At 36.7% G+C, this 19,465-nt stretch overlaps 2 protein-coding genes across 4 annotated transcripts in view; one reads left to right on the top strand and one right to left on the bottom strand.

Moving 5' to 3' along the window:
- Positions 1–1,502: 1,502 nt before the first annotated feature.
- Positions 1,503–5,817, top strand: WBP4_1 (WW domain binding protein 4). 3 transcript variants are annotated; one of them, XM_051219246.1, is made up of 7 exons: positions 1,503–1,621; positions 2,426–2,596; positions 3,647–3,745; positions 3,796–3,930; positions 3,972–4,047; positions 4,085–4,550; positions 5,429–5,817. In XM_051219246.1, the coding sequence occupies exons 3-7, from the start codon at positions 3,671–3,673 to the stop codon at positions 5,748–5,750; spliced, it is 1,074 nt and encodes a 357-aa protein (XP_051068480.1). In that variant the 5' UTR covers positions 1,503–1,621; positions 2,426–2,596; positions 3,647–3,670; the 3' UTR covers positions 5,751–5,817. The 3 variants fall into 3 exon arrangements, with proteins under 3 accessions (XP_051068480.1, XP_051068479.1, XP_051068478.1); XM_051219248.1 differs by having other exon boundaries at positions 1,503–1,625; XM_051219247.1 differs by having other exon boundaries at positions 1,503–1,731.
- Positions 5,818–7,823: 2,006 nt separating this feature from the next.
- Positions 7,824–19,465, bottom strand: part of MS3_00010842 (uncharacterized protein) — a gene marked incomplete at its 5' end in the record, with an annotated part of 28,730 nt that continues 17,088 nt past the window's right edge. Inside the window, 5 exons of the mRNA XM_051219245.1 lie at positions 7,824–8,060; positions 9,516–9,688; positions 12,099–12,199; positions 14,272–14,430; positions 18,569–18,846. Of these exons, the coding sequence (XP_051068477.1) occupies positions 9,550–9,688; positions 12,099–12,199; positions 14,272–14,430; positions 18,569–18,846 (677 nt within the window). The 3' untranslated portion in view covers positions 7,824–8,060; positions 9,516–9,549. The remainder of the gene's footprint in view (positions 8,061–9,515; positions 9,689–12,098; positions 12,200–14,271; positions 14,431–18,568; positions 18,847–19,465) is intronic.

Here is a 19,465-nt window from a genome sequence, read left to right as displayed (position 1 = left end):
ATCCTCTTCAATGAACATGGATCTAACCTCCTACACGAACAGGCTTACAAACGCAATGCGTTCAGTTAAACCTGCTTTCACTCGACCTCAATCAACTGATATTTTCGTTCAACCTGACTTACGATATAGTACACACGTTTTCGTTCGTCGAGACTCGCATCGACGACCATTCGAATCAGCATACGAAGGACCCTTCAAAGTTCTTCAACGTGAATCTAAGTACTATATAGTCGATAAGAACGGAACCAACGATAGCATCAGCATCGATCGCTTAAAAGCAGCGTATTTAGAAGGAAATCCTATCTACGTGGATTTTCCTTCGATACAATCGAACGACACGACTCCGACACTTATAATACCTCATCCGACAACCAACACACACGAAGATACTTCGACAGTATCCGAAAATAAACTTAAAACGACGCGTTCTGGAAGAAGGGTGAGATTTCCAGAACATTTGAACGACTATTGCACGTAAGGCACTTCTCGACATTTTATATTATTTTTTTAGAAAAAAACAATTTTAATATGCTTATATATTTTTATTTCTATTTAAAAAAAACAAAAAAAAACAATTTTTTTAACGCTATTACGTGTTCATGAGTTTATTTTCCTTTTTTTTACGCCGACATTGTGTTTTTACGCACATACGAGTGTATTTTCGACATGCACTTACATTTTCTTTTTTCTTTTCCAGGACGGCTGGAAAAGAACGATGACGTTTATGAGGATCCGAAATTTTCATTGTACATTTTTTTTACTATGTTGTACCTCCGTCCCATATAGTAAGGAAAGACGACCAGACGCTGCTAAATTTAGTAAGCTATCAGAAGAGTGTTTACCAACGACAAACTCGTTGGGTTTAAACTTCTGGCTGGCCACGTCTTAGGGTCGTCACTGCCCCACTGAGGGGGAGTGATCTGTAGCGGTAAATAAATCCCTAAAATAAATAGCTCTGTAAGTTTTCGACATTGGATGCTGACCATATGTTTTAGTGGACTCATCTAGCTGAAGGCGCTCGGTCAGGCATCCACACCAGATCACGTGTGGTAACGCCGTGCTCAACATCAACCGCAATCGCTAGCCAGATTAGATCAGAGAATTCCGATATATTGGTCATCGCCAAATATACTCTTCCGATTTCCTCGACTCTGTCTTTTGATTTCTCTGGGTGGGAACAAAATACATTAGAAGGTGTTACTGGTAGAAGCGTTGTCGAACACTGAATACCTGTAACATCATCAGTGTAATAGGTACTTGTTTCGGAAATCATAAAGCCGTCATAAGGAAATATTCACTGAGATTAGAAAATATACCAACCCACATATAACTGCTAAACTGAGTAGAATCAGCACGGTCGGGTTGACAAATTATCGCCTATTTGAGATTATCAATGACCTCCAATCATCCTGAAACAGAGTGAAGTGAAAGAATGGTAGTAATCCGTTTATATGATCCTGTTCCAGAAGAATTGGACATTGTAGGTGTTTTGAAGTATTGCATTTTTTCAAGTTCTGAGACTTTCAGACGCCAGTTTATTGCGTTCGTATGAGAACACTAGAAAGATGTGCTGATGAAAACACAAATGACGAAACTTGTTATCTTCGAATACATAAATACAGTAGGTAATCGTCCATTACTATCTTGTGATTTCTGGATTATCGGCCGTGAATTCAGCTATTCAGGGTTGTTGAAGAGGAAGAGGGAGGTTTGAGCCAAGTCAGCAACACGGTAAGGAAGGCAGGCCTTTGATCCGGAATTATTGACTGATTGGTTTGATCAACACATTTATTAAGCCATTGGCAGCTAGTTGGAAGCTAATTACGTTGGTAATCTATACATATCTCATTGGAGTGTTTACTCCATTGGAAATTACAGACAACTGATGGAGTTTCTCCAGTCGTTGACGTAATACATATTTCTTTCTTTCATGTAAACCACTTTTTATTGGTCGCAAAATTGTGTAAAATCCTGACAAAACCTGTTTGAAAATACTGGAAATTAGTCGCGTGATTATCACAATATTTGCTTTGCAAAGTAGATCTGCATCTTCACATAAGCAACAATGTCTCAAATATAGTAATGGGTGGGATAGTATTAGATGGGCAATGGGTATGCTTCTACTAAGTTTTCGGTTAGTCAGCTAACTACTTCGTCGCAATGTGCCTTCCTCGATCTACTTTTTTGGCAAGACTATGATTTATATGGACAAGCCAGTGAGATTAAGGATGGCAAATCGGATTTTAACGCGAAATCCATTGATACATATGGTGGGTTGAACCATCTGCTAGTTTCGATTCCAAGATTTTTTAAGCTTAAGGACTGTGTTATTTCTGATTGTTGTTGATTGGTTTCGTTATTAAGTTTAAGTGCATTATGTGCTCTTCCTGTGTCGTCGACTAACCTTTTGCTTTCTTTTCCCTAGCCTTTACGCACTCTTAATGCTTCCTTAGTACGCAGAATACTTGGCCGGACTCTAACCACTACAATATAGCCGTCAGTTCGTGATGAAAACTTTTGATTCTTAACCATAAATTTTAACTCGATACCAAGTCCTCATATTAGATTACAACCCTCTTTTGACCTTGATAAATAGGTGAGTCGTCAGAAGGCTACTTTAGCGTTGTTTAAAAGTCGCCCTTAAATTACGGTGTCACGGTTTTTTTTGCATTTAGTATATGCTTCTTTTGGATGAATATAGAATGACTAAGCCTTTAGTGGATGCTATTAGATGTCAAGCGGTTTAACAAGTATCTCGTCATAACAGAAGTGGTGCATTCGATGAATAGGTAGTATTCATAATGTTGCTACCTTCCTGTTAGTAAATGTTTGTCCTTATAATATCACACCTTTTCTAAGTATTATGCTCTTCACTACTCATGTTCTCAAAATTTATCACGACAAAAGATTCGGGAAGGGTATGTAATTACATTTTTGCGGTTATGGGAGATGTATTTATTTGTGCTTCTGCGGTTCATTTGTTATATTACCTAAATCTCAATGGTTCTTACCTTTTATTTAGGAAGTGCACCTCATACGTAATAAAGATCATAATAAATATATTTTCTTGTGATAACCCAAAGAATAGAAAGTGACCGAGGTAAAATTAACACAACTTGTGTTAATTTAGTTTCATTCATCTATCTATTTTGAAGAAGTGGTTTATGCTACGTCACGAAACATCAAAAATACAATTTTCTATTCATATGGATATCACAAAAAGAATATTTATTAATAACTTACTACCTATTGCTCAACTTATTTTAAAGTGGTAAAGGTCGTATTTTACAAAGATGCATTAATGAACGGCTCGGGTCGACAAAAACGTCAGCCTGTTATACCTTTTAAGACCACATAATATGGACGCCCAACTTGGTACTGGTTCTCATATTTCTATTGCCTTATTAAATATTTATTTGCCACATTGCCTGTCTCGTAACAGTGGATACATATATGTTCATGTGTAGCTTTTTAAATCTAAGAAATATGGAGTTTGTCGAATGATGAGTGTCATTCAAATCGGAATCACAATATAATTCATAGACGCTTTTTGAAATTTTCTTTTCCAATCATACTTGTTTACGAATTCTTAATTCTTCGTACCATATGCCTAATTTTCTGTATATGTTATAATATCGTTCTGTAGTTCCAGCTACTATCTCTAGTTGGTATGGCCGATTATTGGAAAAGTAACCCAAAGAAGTATTGCGAATTATGCAAATGTTGGATGGCTGACAACAAAATCGTAAGATATTAATTCCTTTTTCATTATTATCCCACGTGTACTTTGAACAGAGCATCCAAAATCATGAGAATGGTATGCGACATAAAGCTAGTGTAGCTAAAAAAGTTAATGAATTGACCCGTAGCAATAAGTGTGCTGAAATGGAAAGGAAGAATTTAGAGGCGTGCTTACAACAAATAAACGATGTAATTGTCTTAAATTCCAAGTTATCCTTTTAAATATCCAGAGTGCCCACTTAAGTATGATGAAAGATCTAGAAAGAGACCCATCATTGGCAAAACAGTATGGAGTCGTGCTAGCAAGTAACTGCTTGTTTTACGTTATATTTAAAATTCGAAGAGTCACCATGTGAAGGAAAATTGAACGAAGAGTCTTCTAGTAAAACAGGGAAATCAGTTGCTGATAAATCGCGTCCTGATCCATCCAGTTGTGCAAATATTTGGAAGGAATCAATCACCCCAGATGGCAAACATTATTATTGGAATGTGGCTACTCGTGTTACTCAGTGGACACGGCCAGATGGCATTATAGAGCCGGACCAACGACCAGTGAAAGAAGAAAAAACCAGACTAAAAGAATTCGTCTTAAATCGTCTTGTGGAGTTAAGCGAACATGGATCCAAAGGAGCCAATGAGGCAGTACTACAAGTGTTTAATGTACCTACATCAGATATCGAGCCTATCATAGAAAAAATATCAGATGGCACATCCGATAAGAAGCCGAAAAGTGTGAATCTTCCAACACCTGTTCAATTCCAAGGTCCACAAATTGACTTACTTGGTCCGTGGGTTCCTTGTGATGATACGTAAGTAGTCTACAAACGTTTTTCAATTATTGAACCAGAAAAAAGTTCATATTTTTATTTCTGTTGAAATATAACTTAGATTTTACGGGATATACTAGAACCTGTTTACCTACTAAAATAGCTGCAATTATTTGAACGGTAGGGATTCTACTGAGTTATCTAGAACGAAGTTGTCTCAGTAGAATTCAAACTTCTCGACTAGTAGTCTAAGGTTGAAGGCGTTAACCAATAAACATTATTTTGTCTTACATTATTGGATATGGTTGAGGAAAATAGGGGGAATGTAGATGACAAAAGCATTCAATCTTAGATATTTTATAAGTAATCATGTAAGAAATGCTTGAGTAATTTGTTGACTTTCAATTAATAATGGCAAGTGATTTGATAAGAATGTAAATACTCACATAGTGTAAGTATCGAACTGCCACCTATAAAACCTATTTATAGTTGAAGTAGTTGATTAAAATATGTCAAACTTGACCGGAGTCTAGAATAACACACTTTGAAATAGATTATTGCTGGTTACAATGGTGTGGAAAAGTAAATACTAGTTTAATAAGCTATTATGTAAAATGAGCCTAAAATCGGTGAAATGACTCAATGGTATAAGCATTTAGTTTCTTTTCATAAGTTTTATATATTTACCTATTTCTCTAGTGAAATAAAGCGAGAACGACTAGATGTACTGGGTAAAATGAATCAGTTATATTTCGAGGCTTTTAATCTGCTGTAAACGGCTTTCAGTTGCAGTTAATAATATTATGTTTATAATAACGTCAATAATAATACAAGCCTTTACCGTCTTAAGTGTCTCAGTACAATTATGTTTATTATTTTACTTAATGTCTCCATATCTCGTTTCCTTTCGTTTGATGAAGTCCTAGGCCCAAATTACCCAAGCTTGATCTTCCTGATGCCTCCAATGATGTTGGAAGCTTCGGATCTCCAAATTTAGATGGAAAACTGGCTGTACTTGCACAGTTGGAAGCGACAACGGAAAAGTATTACGAAAATCCAACTCTCTTCAGTCCTAAAGACCAGGTAACTACTCATAGTAGTTACGTAGCTGAAACCACTAAGCAAACCAATAGTGAGGATACTAAAGTACGACAGCCTAATTCTAACACAACAGCTCGTATTGTGTTCAAACGACGCCCTACGTCTAACCGAAGTATACGTACTCCGCAAGATGACGAGTAAACGTTCCTACTGCAGTTGTGTACATATTATATTTTTATGGATAATATAATCATTTTTCAGCGAAAAAGATGAATTGTATGTTCTTTTATTGCAACAAAAGTAGGTATCGTTTTAGGATGATAGCGTTAATCAGTATTTTACCCTAAGTTTAATTAAGACAAAAAGTAGAACCAAAATACCAAAGAAAGGTCCCAGCGATATCGATTCGATCAATCACATTACTAACGAAAAACGTCTTAACGTCTGTTGTAGCTGGATTTTCTCCATTCATTCTTGTATTTATCCATTTAAAAAGTCTTCTGGATCACTTGAATGGGGATTTCAGCTTCTTGCATATTTTTATGTTAAATCGTTTTAACGGTGGGGGGGGAGATCCAGCGATGATAGTTTATGCAATAAGTAATTTTCTTTCATAAGTTAATTTCTTAACACATGATAACTATCTGTAGTTCAGTACGTTGATATTTAAACTTTAATGCCTGAATGTACATTGTTGATGTACTCCACACTGCTACATGCGTGAGTAAACTCACTACAGCGTATTAGGGAGATTGGTAAATTTGTATCAATTGCAGACAGTCGTTTTATAGTAGCAGGCTATATAAGTGTCAGTTTAAACTCATGTGAATAATTAATCCCGGATTTATCACTGCTTATAGCTATAATTAGTTGATTTCGAAAGTTAAATATGAACAAGTGGGTTTTGTACTCAAACTGTGTCATATTTTCCATTAGAACAGCTTTATTATTATCTCCAGCTCTAACAGAATAGATGTATCTGGAAGTTTTGTATCGAAACGTGGAATTAATTACCATGTTTGAGGTGAGTGATTTATGGTATGTAGTGTTTGTACTTGACTTTCTATAAACAATGGTCGAACAAACAAAAATTAATTATAAATAAACAATATAATTTAATGTTTTCGCCCCTAAATACCCTGGTACGGCCGAGAGTGGGAAGAGTCCTCTTTCCCTCTCGAAATGCTCTCACATGGCCACGCGTATATAGCCTCTGCCAGGGAAGTCCTACTCACTGCATTCTTGTGGCGGAGGTGTTGTTTACGAAATTAAGAGAACGAAAAGGTCAGATTTACAACGCATCGGTGAGCGCAGTTTTGCTCTATGTTTGTGAAACCTGGCCTCTCCGAGTTGAGGATGTTAGATGACTCTCTGTGTTTGATCATCGTTGTCTCCGAAGGATTGCTAACATCCAGTGGAAAAACCATGTTAGCAATGCAGAGGTTCGGCATCGTGTGTTCGGGCACAGAGATGATAATTCAATTGCTGTCACTATCTTGAAACATCGACTTCGGTGGCTTGGACATGTTCTACGAATGTCGTCCCAGAGAATTCCTCGTCGTGCGGAGAGGTGGTCAGTGTATAACATGGTGTCGTGATATGAAAGAAAGCTGCACAGGACTGGCTTCCGTTGCTCCTTCACGACTCCCTGGTTAGAGTCCTAGAAATAGTGCAACATAGTGGCTTGAGACGTTATCAGATATAGCTCAGAATAGAAGCCAGTGGCGATCCTGCTGTAATCTTTCACTTTCTTCATAAAAAGTGACCGTAACTTCTTTAACTGAAAGGATTCTTTCTGGTTGTACCTTTCTGTTTCCCCCATTATTATTATTATTATTACTATTTCACTACCATACACTAGTTTTTCCTTTTTACATGCATCCTACATTCTTTTTCTCTTCCCATTCTCATTGTTATTGTGTGACGCATATATATCTGGTGCCACTTTGTATCAATATTTATGTGTTCAAATAAATAATGTTTTCGGGGAGGTAATGAGAAGGGTTTTAAAACTCCAACTTTTGTTTATTCAATATATAATATCAGAATCGGTTTTGTGGAGATTTTTAGAAATTTCACAGGTTGAAATCATGAGTCAGTTGAAGCTAGACCACCATGGAAAACCTGGAAGCACTGGACGGCCGTTTCGTCCTAGTATGGGACTCCTCAACAGTGCGCATCCACGATTCCGCCGTCCAGTGCTTCCAGGTTTTCCATAGTGGTCTAGCTTCAATTGGCTCATGATTTCAATATATAATAGACAGAAATGCAATATTTTATGTTAAATTTTGTTTATTATCAAGTAATAATTAAAGAATATGAGAAAAGGAATTTCACATTGGATCTCAATTGTTATTCTTGTTTCAATGAATTATAGATAGGTAAGTCTAATTGGGTTGTATCCATCTAGTTTATATTTATCATTAAGTGTATTAATGAAATTGATATATAAAACCTCAGTTTAGTTATATACTTTCAAGATCATGTTGCATTGAAATGAAATCTGGAAAGCTGAAAAATTGTGAATGTAGAGAGAATCAAAAACGACAAACAAGTGATTATCAGATTGTTGAGTTTTAGTTGAGATCATGGACTGAACACTGTTGGACCACTATTGAACACTATGGAAGCACTCGATAGACGTTTTGTGTGGGATCGTGAATGTGCACTGCTGAAGAGTCTCATACTAAGACGAAACGGCCGTCCAATGCTTCCAGGATTTAATGATGGTCTAAGATTGATCAGTTCATGATTTCATTTAGAACGAGAGATTACAAAAAATCCCAGTAAGTAACATCTAATAGTTGGTGATTAATAGATTATAACTTGCAATGTGGCCACTAGTCTAGGTGACTCGACATTGCGTGCACTATGTTGAGATAAGGTGTTGGTTGGAGGTAGTCAACAGGAAACCCTGGACCTAGGTTTCATGCTATTTGGCACTAATCAGTAAGGTGTACTTGTAATCTTGAGGGAACTGGTGCTCCCTGACGGATTCGATCCCATATCACCCAACTTCACAACTAGAGACGTTACCACTGATGCATGCGGGTCGTGATATACATACTGTAGGACTGAGATATATTGTATTCAAAGTGATAACGATAATTGAAATGAGCACTTAAGTATCATTTCCAAGTCTCAAGATTAATTGAGAATTTGGTAGGTTGTTAAGAATAAAATTAACGATATATTATGTTTCTAGTTTTCTAATACTAATATTATCAAAATACTTGGAAACCACCATATCAAGTGAAAAAATAACATTAAAGAAATGATAACATAAACTGCATGCGTCAGAGTAGTAGTTTGTTTTTAAGAAATACAGTAGAATATTTCAAATGTTGATGATGATTGGAAATAAGTCGACCCGTTAAGTACTCCTGAATTCTCATTACTTTAACAATATGACACTATATCCACCAACCCCGTTAAAGCGTCGGATATTCGCTTTTCGTCTACTCAATTTCGTAAACAATACCCCCGCCACGAAAAGGCGGTGAGTAGGAATTCCCCGGCAGTGGTTGTATGTACGTGGCCATGTGTGAGCATTTCGAGAGGGACAGTTGACTCTCTCCACTCTCGGCCGTAACAGGGCATTTGAGGGTGGATATAAAGGATTCACCTCGGGGAGTTGCAAGGCCCTCATCCCAAACCTATGGTGCACATGAGCTCCAGGATCCTGAGGGAAAAATCGTTGGCACCGGCTACCATGAGACCGCATCTCCCGACGTTGCTCCACTGCCTCGTGGATAAGACCTTTAGGTCAACGGCTCGGGGTGTGGCCACCTAAGAAAACCACCTGCTTCAGTCTGGGCATCCGGGTAGTATCCTAGCCCCCCCCCATAAATTATTCGATTTATGTGGTGCATATGTATTTGGCGCCTTCTTGTACCAATGTTTATGTGTTTAAATAAATAAACAATATGACAAATCTAAACAAACATTATTATGCAATTGAAGTACCTGAGATATTGTGAAATCAACAATATTGTCATTTCTATTGAAAATCATTATTTTTAATAATAAATTTTTGATTATCTGAATTAAGAATAATTCGTTCATATTCTTGATGACGTCTATATAAATCTTTATATGCCATACATACTCGTTCATATTCGGCAATTGATACATTTTCTCTATAATGAAAGTAAAATGAACAATTGTTATTTACTACTTGATAAAAGAAAGGGCAATATTTGTGGAGATTTTAGCAATTTCATGGTTGTATTCATTAGTCAATTAAAGCTAGACTACCAGGTCTGTTGTGAGATAGTAACTCACTGAAGGTAATGATGGATGGTGGTGTAATTCCATGGATTGGTTGAAGTTAAACATTAACGTTGTTGAATGCCAGATCAGTGGTCTAGAGTTTAAGCGTTTAGGCACGAGAGCGATAGGTCCTGGGTTTCAATCCCGTGAGCGGGATCGTCCCATACTAGGACAAAACGGCCGTCCAGTACTTCCAGGTTTCTTATGGTAGTCTAGCTTTAATTGACCTATGAATTCAACTATTAAATGAAATTAATATTAGTATGTTATTCATAAGTCGCTTATTTCTCAAAGTTTTCGTGTCAACTAATAATCTATTAACGATGAATGATCATTTACGACGCTGCGCAGTTATTGTGCTGATAGGCAAACTGCAGTAGTGACCCCAATTTTTGATGTTTAATCGTTATTGTGTTGTAATTAATCTTGGATAATTCACCAGTATATCATTAAAAAAATGAAGTAATTTCTAAAAAAACACGTCGAAGAGTCAGATGAAGGACCAAATAGTTGTCATCTTTATGATGGGATTCAGACGCACTCTGTCATAGTACAGTGATGATCATCTGATTCCAACTTTGAATACTATTATGACTACAATCAAGTGTGAATTACATTGTCTAAAATCTAATAATACCATTTACTCACAGGCTATTGACTGAAATCCGATCCAAAAAAGAAGCTTCAGTTTCTGTACTCAGTACCATACTTTTATGCAGGTTAGGCTACTACGAAATCTTTAGATATTCGAAGGGAGGATCATATTAACGTTATAAGTACGCAATAATCAGACAGGTTTTATGTGCAGGTTTGTAGACACAGTATGTAACCATGGTATTAGAATTATGAGTATCTAGCTACAGAAGTCTATTGAATTAGAGTTTTTAACATATTGCTTTGAGTAGTTTTAGAAGACCAGTAATATTGCTCAATAAGCTAAGATAATTAACAATAGATGCATCTGAATGAGAAGATCAATGTGATTAGTAAAGGTGAATAATAGAGATCGGAAACACCTTTTACATTTTGTAGTGAACTTTGAATAATCAAAATGGAAGCTATATGTGTATAAAGGGTTTCACAGATATTAATTTCGTAGACTAATCTCATCATTGCCAAGTGACCATAAAAATATCAACTGATAATTAATGTTATGAACTTGAGTGCTAGTGGAGCCATCTATAGTGAAAGCCAGAATGGTTTATGCCAATCTAGGCCATCTTTGGCTCCTTCTTAATGTTCGTCTGGCTGTAAAAGGTCAGATCTACAATGCATCGGTAAGAGCTTCTGTTGATCCTTCACGAATTCCTGGTTAGGGTCCTAGAGAAGATGTAACGCAGTGGCTAGAGACGTTATCAGACATGGCTCATAATAGAAGCCAGTGGCGATTCTGTTGTAATTTTCTTTGACTTTCTTCATAAAAAAAATAAGCGTCACTTCTGTAAATGAAACAATTCTGTGTGGTTGTAAATATGCTAACTGAATTGCCTCTCCCACTATTATTATTTCATTCTCATACACTAATTTCAGTTCGTTGTTGTTCTCCTTTTCCTTATACACACTTTACATTAGCTATCTCTTCATATAATCTTTGTTATTATGTGGTGCATATGTATTTGTTGCCCTTTTGTACCAATATTTATGTGTTTAAATAAACATATAACTAGTTGATATGGTGAAGAAGATTTGTAGCTCAGGTGAATGGTTTCGGTGGAGTTTTGTTCTCTCAGCTGGATAGTTTGATCGTGGAGAATTTTTAAAAGCTTGTCACTCAGGCCAAAAGAAGTTCGCGCCAAAATCCGAGGCCTGTTATCTTACACCTGATTGGTTCATTCATAAATTATAGTATCACCAATATATCTATTCACTTAAAAAATGAAAAAATGTCATAGTTATATAATATACCCTAGTGGGTCAGGGTAATTTTACATTGGTTTTCAGGGTAAGCGGACACCATCCAGACTTTCACATGACAACCCAAACATTACAGCTCAATCCTGTTTCGCAGGAGAGCCAGACACTATCCAGGCTTAAACTTTATAACCCGAGCAGTATAGCTCACCACCGTTTCACAGGAGGACTAGACATCATATTGGCCTTAATACTACAATCTGAATAGTACAACTCAATCTTGTGGCGCAACCACACAGGTACCAAGCACCTCGGTGGATCATGATGATAATGTAATATACAATACAAACGAATGTTCATCCTATTGAATAATCATTCTGGTAGAAAACGTAAATTTAAACAATTTTAAATATAAAACAATCTTACTTTAAATTATTATTCTCTTTACGTAATTTCTCTACTTCATATTCAAAGAAGTTGAGTTTTCGTTTCAATAATACTATTCGTAAGCACAGTGCTCGTTTTTTCTAAAGGGAGTTATATAAACCAAATAAAGAATTATTACATATCTTTGAATCATATTTGAAACAAACAAAGATGGATAGTGGCTAGCAGTGGAATCCAGGACGTGCGTTTCGTCCTATTTGAGGCTCGTTAGCTGGATCTACCTGCATTCCAGAGTTGATGTTCACTATAGGACTCAAACCCAGTACAGTTAGTTCCAAACGCCATCGCGTTATTCACTTAGCTACTGAGTCCTGATAGCCACTTGCTTGCGAGATGGGGTGAAGTTTTAATTCACTTGGTATTGGTTTGCTTAAATCTTCCCATTGGGTTCGAGTCCCAGAGTGAACAGCAACTGAGATGCAGGTACATCCAGCTGACGAGCCCCAAATAGGACGAAACGCTCATCCTAGATTTCACTGCTAGCCACTACCCATCTTTGCTTATACTGCTTGTAAATTAAAGGAATGTCGAGGCAATATGCACAGTATGCACATATGCCAATAAGAGACTGATCAATTTCAGTCCTAAAACATCAATAGGAAGATTCAAGTTAAACAATACCAGTTGAATCATATTTGAAATGGTTCAATGTATACCTAAATTTATTTTATGGAAAAACTTAGAATCACTGGATAAATGTTTCGTCCTAGTATAAGACTCTTCAGTGGTGTATATCCATGATCTTGCCTACGGGATACAAACTCAAGACATTCGATCTCATGAGAGAATGCCTAATCATTTTAGTGTATAGGAGAATAGGACGATAGCAGGTCTTAAGTTTTGGCACGAAATTGATTCATTGATTTGGCTAGATAGAGTTTTAACATTATGGCTGATGTCAGTTCGTGATGAAAACTCTATATCTAGTTCCTAACTCTGACTATCAACTGCGAATAATAATCCTAATTCGTCACACTGGTTCATAACCCTCATTTAACCGTAGTAAGTAGGTAGACACTGTCAAGGTCAGTTTAGTAGAGTCACTCAAAGGTCGTCCATAAATTATAGTCTCATCAAAAATAGATCTTAGTTGAATCGAACAGATTGTATCATTTACATTGAAGATTATAAATAAACCATACACTCATAACTGTAATATTATCATATAGGTTATTAATTAGATCATCTGTTCCATCACATAAAATTTACACTATCTCAACGATTAGCCTTGTTTGAACAGACTATATTATTATCGACAAGTTTGTCTAACAGTAAAAGTGTTTTATCTTGTTTCATTTATCTTTTACTGTGAAATGCCTTGAGACAGAAGGTTAAGAAGACCTAAGAAAAGAGAACAAGAACAGAAAATGATTGTCGTGAAATCGAAGGAACTAGGGTGTCTGAGACGATTGATTAACACTTTGCAAATAAAGTATCTACTGTATAGTTCTCAGATTTTACTAAGATGTTCTTTAATTTTGTATTCACATACATTCCATTGTCCCCACTTGTGTTCTCGTCCACTACATTTGCTGTAGCTGCCGATCAGGAGGGGGGAATATTGCTGGTCTGCGCACACCGTTGCAGACCTGGAGCTAAGGTGCTATCTGTAGCGGTATGTTGCAGGGAGGTGGTGTCGAGTGAAGTGTTATGACAGGGCGGCGTTGGCTGTAGCGGATGCTGTCGACAGAGAGGAGTGGTGGGATGTGTGGCTGCTCGGCGGACATCGGATGTAGGTGGCTCAACAGATAACTGAACACAGATGTTGGTTGCCCGGCAGGTCGGCGGAGCTGTGGAGGTCAACGCGCCACAGACTCGACATTTTGACGGAGAGCGTGGCAAAGAATCCAGAAAAGTAGAACAACGAGTAGAACCACTGAAATGACGATTGCTTTAAAGGAGGGGGGACGAGTATGGTATGTGCTACTGATGTCGATAGATATATAAGTAGTATGTATCATCAATCGAAAGTGAACTGCCTAGCTATTACTCAATAGCAAACTTAATATCAAGAAAGGCAACGCATGACAAAGTTATCATCCCCTTATAATGGAATAATCATAAAAATTGATGACATATACACATTTGTAAAACAAATACCATAGTAACCAATGTTTACGAATATTGGATTTGTCTTTCTCTTATTTCTTACCTTACGTGAATCTTCTATAAATTGTTGCATTTTATTTCTTATAGCATTACTTATATCTAAGTGCTTTAAAATTCTTTGATTATTATGATCAGTTAATAGAAGGGATTTTTGTTTAGATTCTGTAGCATTTATCTTCTCTATAAGAGAATTTGCATAAATCTATAAAATTGAAAGAGAAAAGAAAAGAAAAGAAAACAACTTTCCATTATGATCTAATCATTGAATTAGAAGATCTCAATGAAGGAAATAAACAATTTAAATAAGACACTTTTATAAAAAGAGGGGGGATTTTGTGGACATTACGGGTATTTCAGCAGTTGGATTCATAAATCAATTAAAGCTGGATGACCATGGAAAACGTGGAAGCACTGGACGGCCGTTTCGTCCTACTGCGGGACTTTTCAGCAATGCGTATCCAAGATCCCGCTTTGCGAGATTCAAGCCCAGGACTTATCAGTCTTGCGCGCGAGTGCTTAATCACCAGACCACTGAGATGGCCGGCATCCAACGGTGACTCATGGATTCAACTATTAAATTATTATCGGTTTAGGGGTTATGGAAGTTGTTAAGCTTTTGATTGAGATCATGAACTGATTGATGTTAGACCACCATTGAAAACCTGGAAGCACTGGACGGCCGTTTCGTCCTATTGTGGGACTCCTCAGCAGTGCGCACCCATGATCCCGTTCGCGAGATTTGAACCCAGGGCCTTCGGTCTCACGCGCGAACACTTAACCTACTGGACCACTGAGTCGGCATCCAATGGTGTTAATGTCTAACCTCAACCAATCCATGAAGTTGCGTGACCATCTTCCATTATACTGAGGTAAACACCTGTTTCTACTCGACACAAAAAACTCTTCTCTGACTATAATCATCATATGCTCACTAGTGACGGTCTCCAGGAGGTATTTCCGAGAGTTCTAGTGAGAAGCAGTGACCAGTGGAGTTCGACCGTGTCTGTTGTGAAATAGCAACACAATGATGACAATGGTAGTCGGTGACGCAACTTCCTGGATTGGTTGAAGTTAGACATTAACACCGTCGGATGCCGGCCATCTCAGTGGTCTAGAGGATGTGCATTCGTGAGTGAGACTGATGGGACCTCGGTTTGAATCTCTCGAGGCGGGATCTTGGGTACGTACTGCTGAGGAGCCTCATCGTAGGACGAAACGGCCGTCCAGTGCTTCCAGGTTTTCCATGGTTGTCTAGCTTTAATTAATTCATGAACTCAACTATTAAAACACTATTTATAAGCAAAGGTGGATAGTGGCAAGCAGTAAAATCCAGGACGTACATCTCTTCCTATTTAAGACTCGTCTAATAAATGTACCTGCATCTCAGAGTTGATATTCGCTCTAGGACCCGAACCCAGAACTGTTCGCTTAACTACTGAGTCCTGATAGACACTTGCTTGTGCAATGAGTTAAAGTTGAAATCTACTTGATATTGTTTACTTGAACCTTCCCATTATTTTCAATCACTGTATAAAGATCCAATGATTAGGTTACAAGACACACCTATTATTTAAATCAATAATACAAATTCACTATTCAAATCTTGATTTATGTATAGAATGATAATTAATTATTCATTTTAGTACAAATTAATCACCATAGATAGAAAGGTAAGAAAAAAACAAAATGCATTTGTAACTTGTTAATGATTGACAATAATAGAAAAACATTTCTAAATCAAATTTATGTACATATCAACAATAAGTAGTAAGATGGGGTTGAATAACATCTATCACAATAATATCTAATGGAACAAACTGAATTCAATAGAATTGAAGACGTGAGGGCGGCCAACGAGTGAATTTGAGGAAGCTCTAAGAAGCTTGAAAAGACCTGAAGATATCCCATCCAATCATTTTTTGGGAGAACGTTCTAGAATCTCGGCGTGTAGTTTCCCTATAGGACATGGGCTAAAAAACTACTGTATGTGGATTGGATGATTATAATAATGATTTCGTTTTTACTTGAAAACTATAAATACCTGAGAGTTTTGTACTATACTGGACACTGTTTGGAATAGCATTCCTTCTTGCTCATCTTCTATCTACTCATTTGCGATTTGGAGGGTTCTAGCGTTCAAGTACGCGGTCTATCAACAATATAACCTCTAGATATAACAGAGAGGATAGTCTCTTTCCTTACTAATCAATGCAAACATCTATAAAAACAAGGCTCACTTGACTGACCAAATCCAACCACTTAATGTAAAAAAAAGTACAATGCTCTGATAAATCCATTTTGCTTATCAGTTTGATGATCATTATACAAATTTATCGATAGAATTCCAAGATAACAGAAAATCAATAGAGAACCTAACATTCATTACTTTTCAGTGATCAATCGGTTTCAAATGTGATTGAAGTAGATCAGTGGTTGGGTATATGACTATGAATCTACATAACGTATAAACGTATATACTATCAAGCATCAAGATATTCCTTACTAATGAATGCGTAGTCATCCATTTCATATAGGTGCTAATAAGTTTACTAGTGGAGGAACGATGAATTTGTCTAGCCTCAAATGTGTTTCGAAGATACATACATTCCAGTAACATATACAATAACATATATGGGCGCATTTGTTGATACATGAAGTCATAGAAAGTATAGAGAAGTCCATACCTCCCATAATTACATTTAGGCATATAAGTTTCAGCTCGCAAGTATGCGATATACACACACGTATAGAGTGAATAAGCTAGACCCATCCACTCCATACAATACACATAAGCATAGATGCGACAACCTAAGGCACCCAAACTCAGCAGATTTTTCACTGAATGAATATCGAGTATTCAAATAATCATGTAAGTCGCCTATATAGAACAACTTGCTCGCTTTACGCTCTTACCACAATCCGGTTTAGTGTCGACCTATATAGGCATATTGAATAAGTGTACAAATATTTACAAAAGTTTGACTAAACAACTATTAAAACATAAGGGTTTGTTATTTCCTATAAAAGACAAACTTAAGGGTGCACACTGCTGAGGAGTCCCTCAGTGGGACGAAACGGCAATCCAGTGCTTCCAAGTTTTTCATGATAGTCTAGCTTCAATTGACTCATGATCTCAACTATTGAAATTACTACAATCTCCATAAAACCCCTTCTGATACTAATCTCAAAACGTTAAAAGTACAACTATTAAGTAATTGATTTTATAGAGGTAAACGAGTTATTTGATTGTTATAGACCAATTCTGTGAAAAATCTATGCATAGAGTTGCAAGTTTACTTTTAGTTCATTTAAAATAGTCTGTTGTAAAAGTAAGTTGATAAAATGAACTTTATATATTTAGTCATTATATGTATATCATTGAAGCGATTAAAGACCTCCACATCCAAGGAGTAGCGCAGAATAAAATAGAAAGCTTTTGTGAAACTAAACGATTTGGACTTCGCTGATGATCTGGTCCTTCTATCTCATACACACGAACATGTGCAAGTCAAAACAACTAATGTAGCAGAAGCCTCCGCATCAGCAGGCCTCAACATACACAAGGGAGATACCAAGATCTTCAAACACAATACGGAAAATACCAAAGTAATCACACTTGATAGAGTAAATCTAAAGTAGGTGGAAATATTCACATGTCTGGGTAGCATCATGGATGAACTTTGAAGATTTGATGCACACGTAAAGGTGAGGATTGGCAAAGCAATGACAGCATTTCTACAATTGAAGAACAACCAATATCAAAGTCAGAATCTGAAACGTGGAGAACTACTACAACCATCATCAAGAGAGTACAAGTATTTATGAACAGTCATATACACAAGATACTCAATATCCGTTGGCTGGTTACCATCAGCAACAACCTATTGTGGAAGAGAACAAACCAACTTAAGAAAAATGAATGTAATCTAATAGTTGAATTCATGAATTGATCTAAGCTAGACCACCACTGAAAACCTGCAATAATTGAAAGGCCGTTTTCATCCTAGTATGGGACTCCTCAGCAGTGAGCATCCACTATCCCACAACAAAGGGATTCGAATCCAGGACCTTTGGGCTCGCCAGTGAACGCTCAAACTCTAGACCACAGAGACGACATCCAACGCTGTTAATGGCTAACTTCAACTAATCCACAAAATTGTGCCACCGTCCACAATTATCTTCAGTGAATTACTATCCCACAACAGATCTGGTTAAACTCCACTGGTCACAGATTCTCACTAGATCTCCAGAAAATACCATTTAAAACCAGTTACTAAAACCTTCACAAACCCCCCTATTCTGATAAAAGTAAATATACAAACCCATATTAATGATCATACCTTAAATGTTTGCATTTGATTTACTTCTAAATTTAAACGTTCCGTAATACTTGTTACTTTATTTTCAAATTCATTAATATGAACCATAAAATGATTACGAAATAGTTTGATTATCTGTTGTATCTTTTCATCATCTTCATCGTCAGAAGCAGCAGCAGCATCTTCTTTTCTTGAAGTTCTAGTAGTATTAGTCGTCATATTGTAATTAGTCGTCAAGGTTTCCACTTGATTAGAATTTAATAGACGTGAGGATAATAAACTTAATTCATGATTTAGTGCTGTAAAATATTACAAAAATGTAAATTGAATTTGTTTTAATGATTGTTTTGTTTTTCTAAGTAGGTGGTTCATTTGAAAATCATTAATTGAAAGGTAAACAAGGACTGTAGATGTTTGGTGTCCGCCAAAAAAAACATTGATGTTGTGACTACAATTTATGGACGACCTTCGGGTGACTCTAAAGTGACCTTGAGAGTAGACACCGACTGAATACGACTAAATGAGGGTTATAAAGCAGTCAGAATTCTCATTTACAGTTGATAGTCAGAGTAAGAAATTACATTTAGGGTTTTCACCACGAACTGATGTCAACTATAATGCTGAAACTCTATTTAGCCAGATGGATGAGTGAATTTCGCGCCAAAATCCAAGACCTGTTATCTTATACCTGATTGGTTCGTCCATAAATTATAATATTGCCAAATGAATTTCTTCTTTGGCCTGAGTAATTAAGTTATATTAAATGTAATCCGATTAATCACTACTTACTTAAGCCTATTACCCCCCAACCAAGCATAAGCCACAGACCAGCATTTTCCAACCCACTCTATCCTGGGCCCTCCCTTCTAATTCTATCCAAATTCTTGTTCATTCTTCTCATGTATCTCTCCATTTCTC

The sequence above is a fragment of the Schistosoma haematobium genome, chromosome 2, assembly GCF_000699445.3.
Source record: "Schistosoma haematobium chromosome 2, whole genome shotgun sequence".
Lineage (NCBI taxonomy): Eukaryota > Metazoa > Platyhelminthes > Trematoda > Strigeidida > Schistosomatidae > Schistosoma > Schistosoma haematobium.
This window is presented reverse-complemented; position numbering and strand designations above follow the sequence as displayed.

Coding starts and splice junctions, on each gene's coding strand:
- WBP4_1 (XM_051219246.1), top strand. CDS start 3,671: ATGGCCGATTATTGGAAAAGTAACCCAAAGAAGTATTGCGAATTATGC. Junction 3,746..3,795: donor GGATGGCTGACAACAAAATC/GTAAGATATTAA, acceptor TACTTTGAACAG/AGCATCCAAAATCATGAGAA. Junction 4,048..4,084: donor GTATGGAGTCGTGCTAGCAA/GTAACTGCTTGT, acceptor TAAAATTCGAAG/AGTCACCATGTGAAGGAAAA.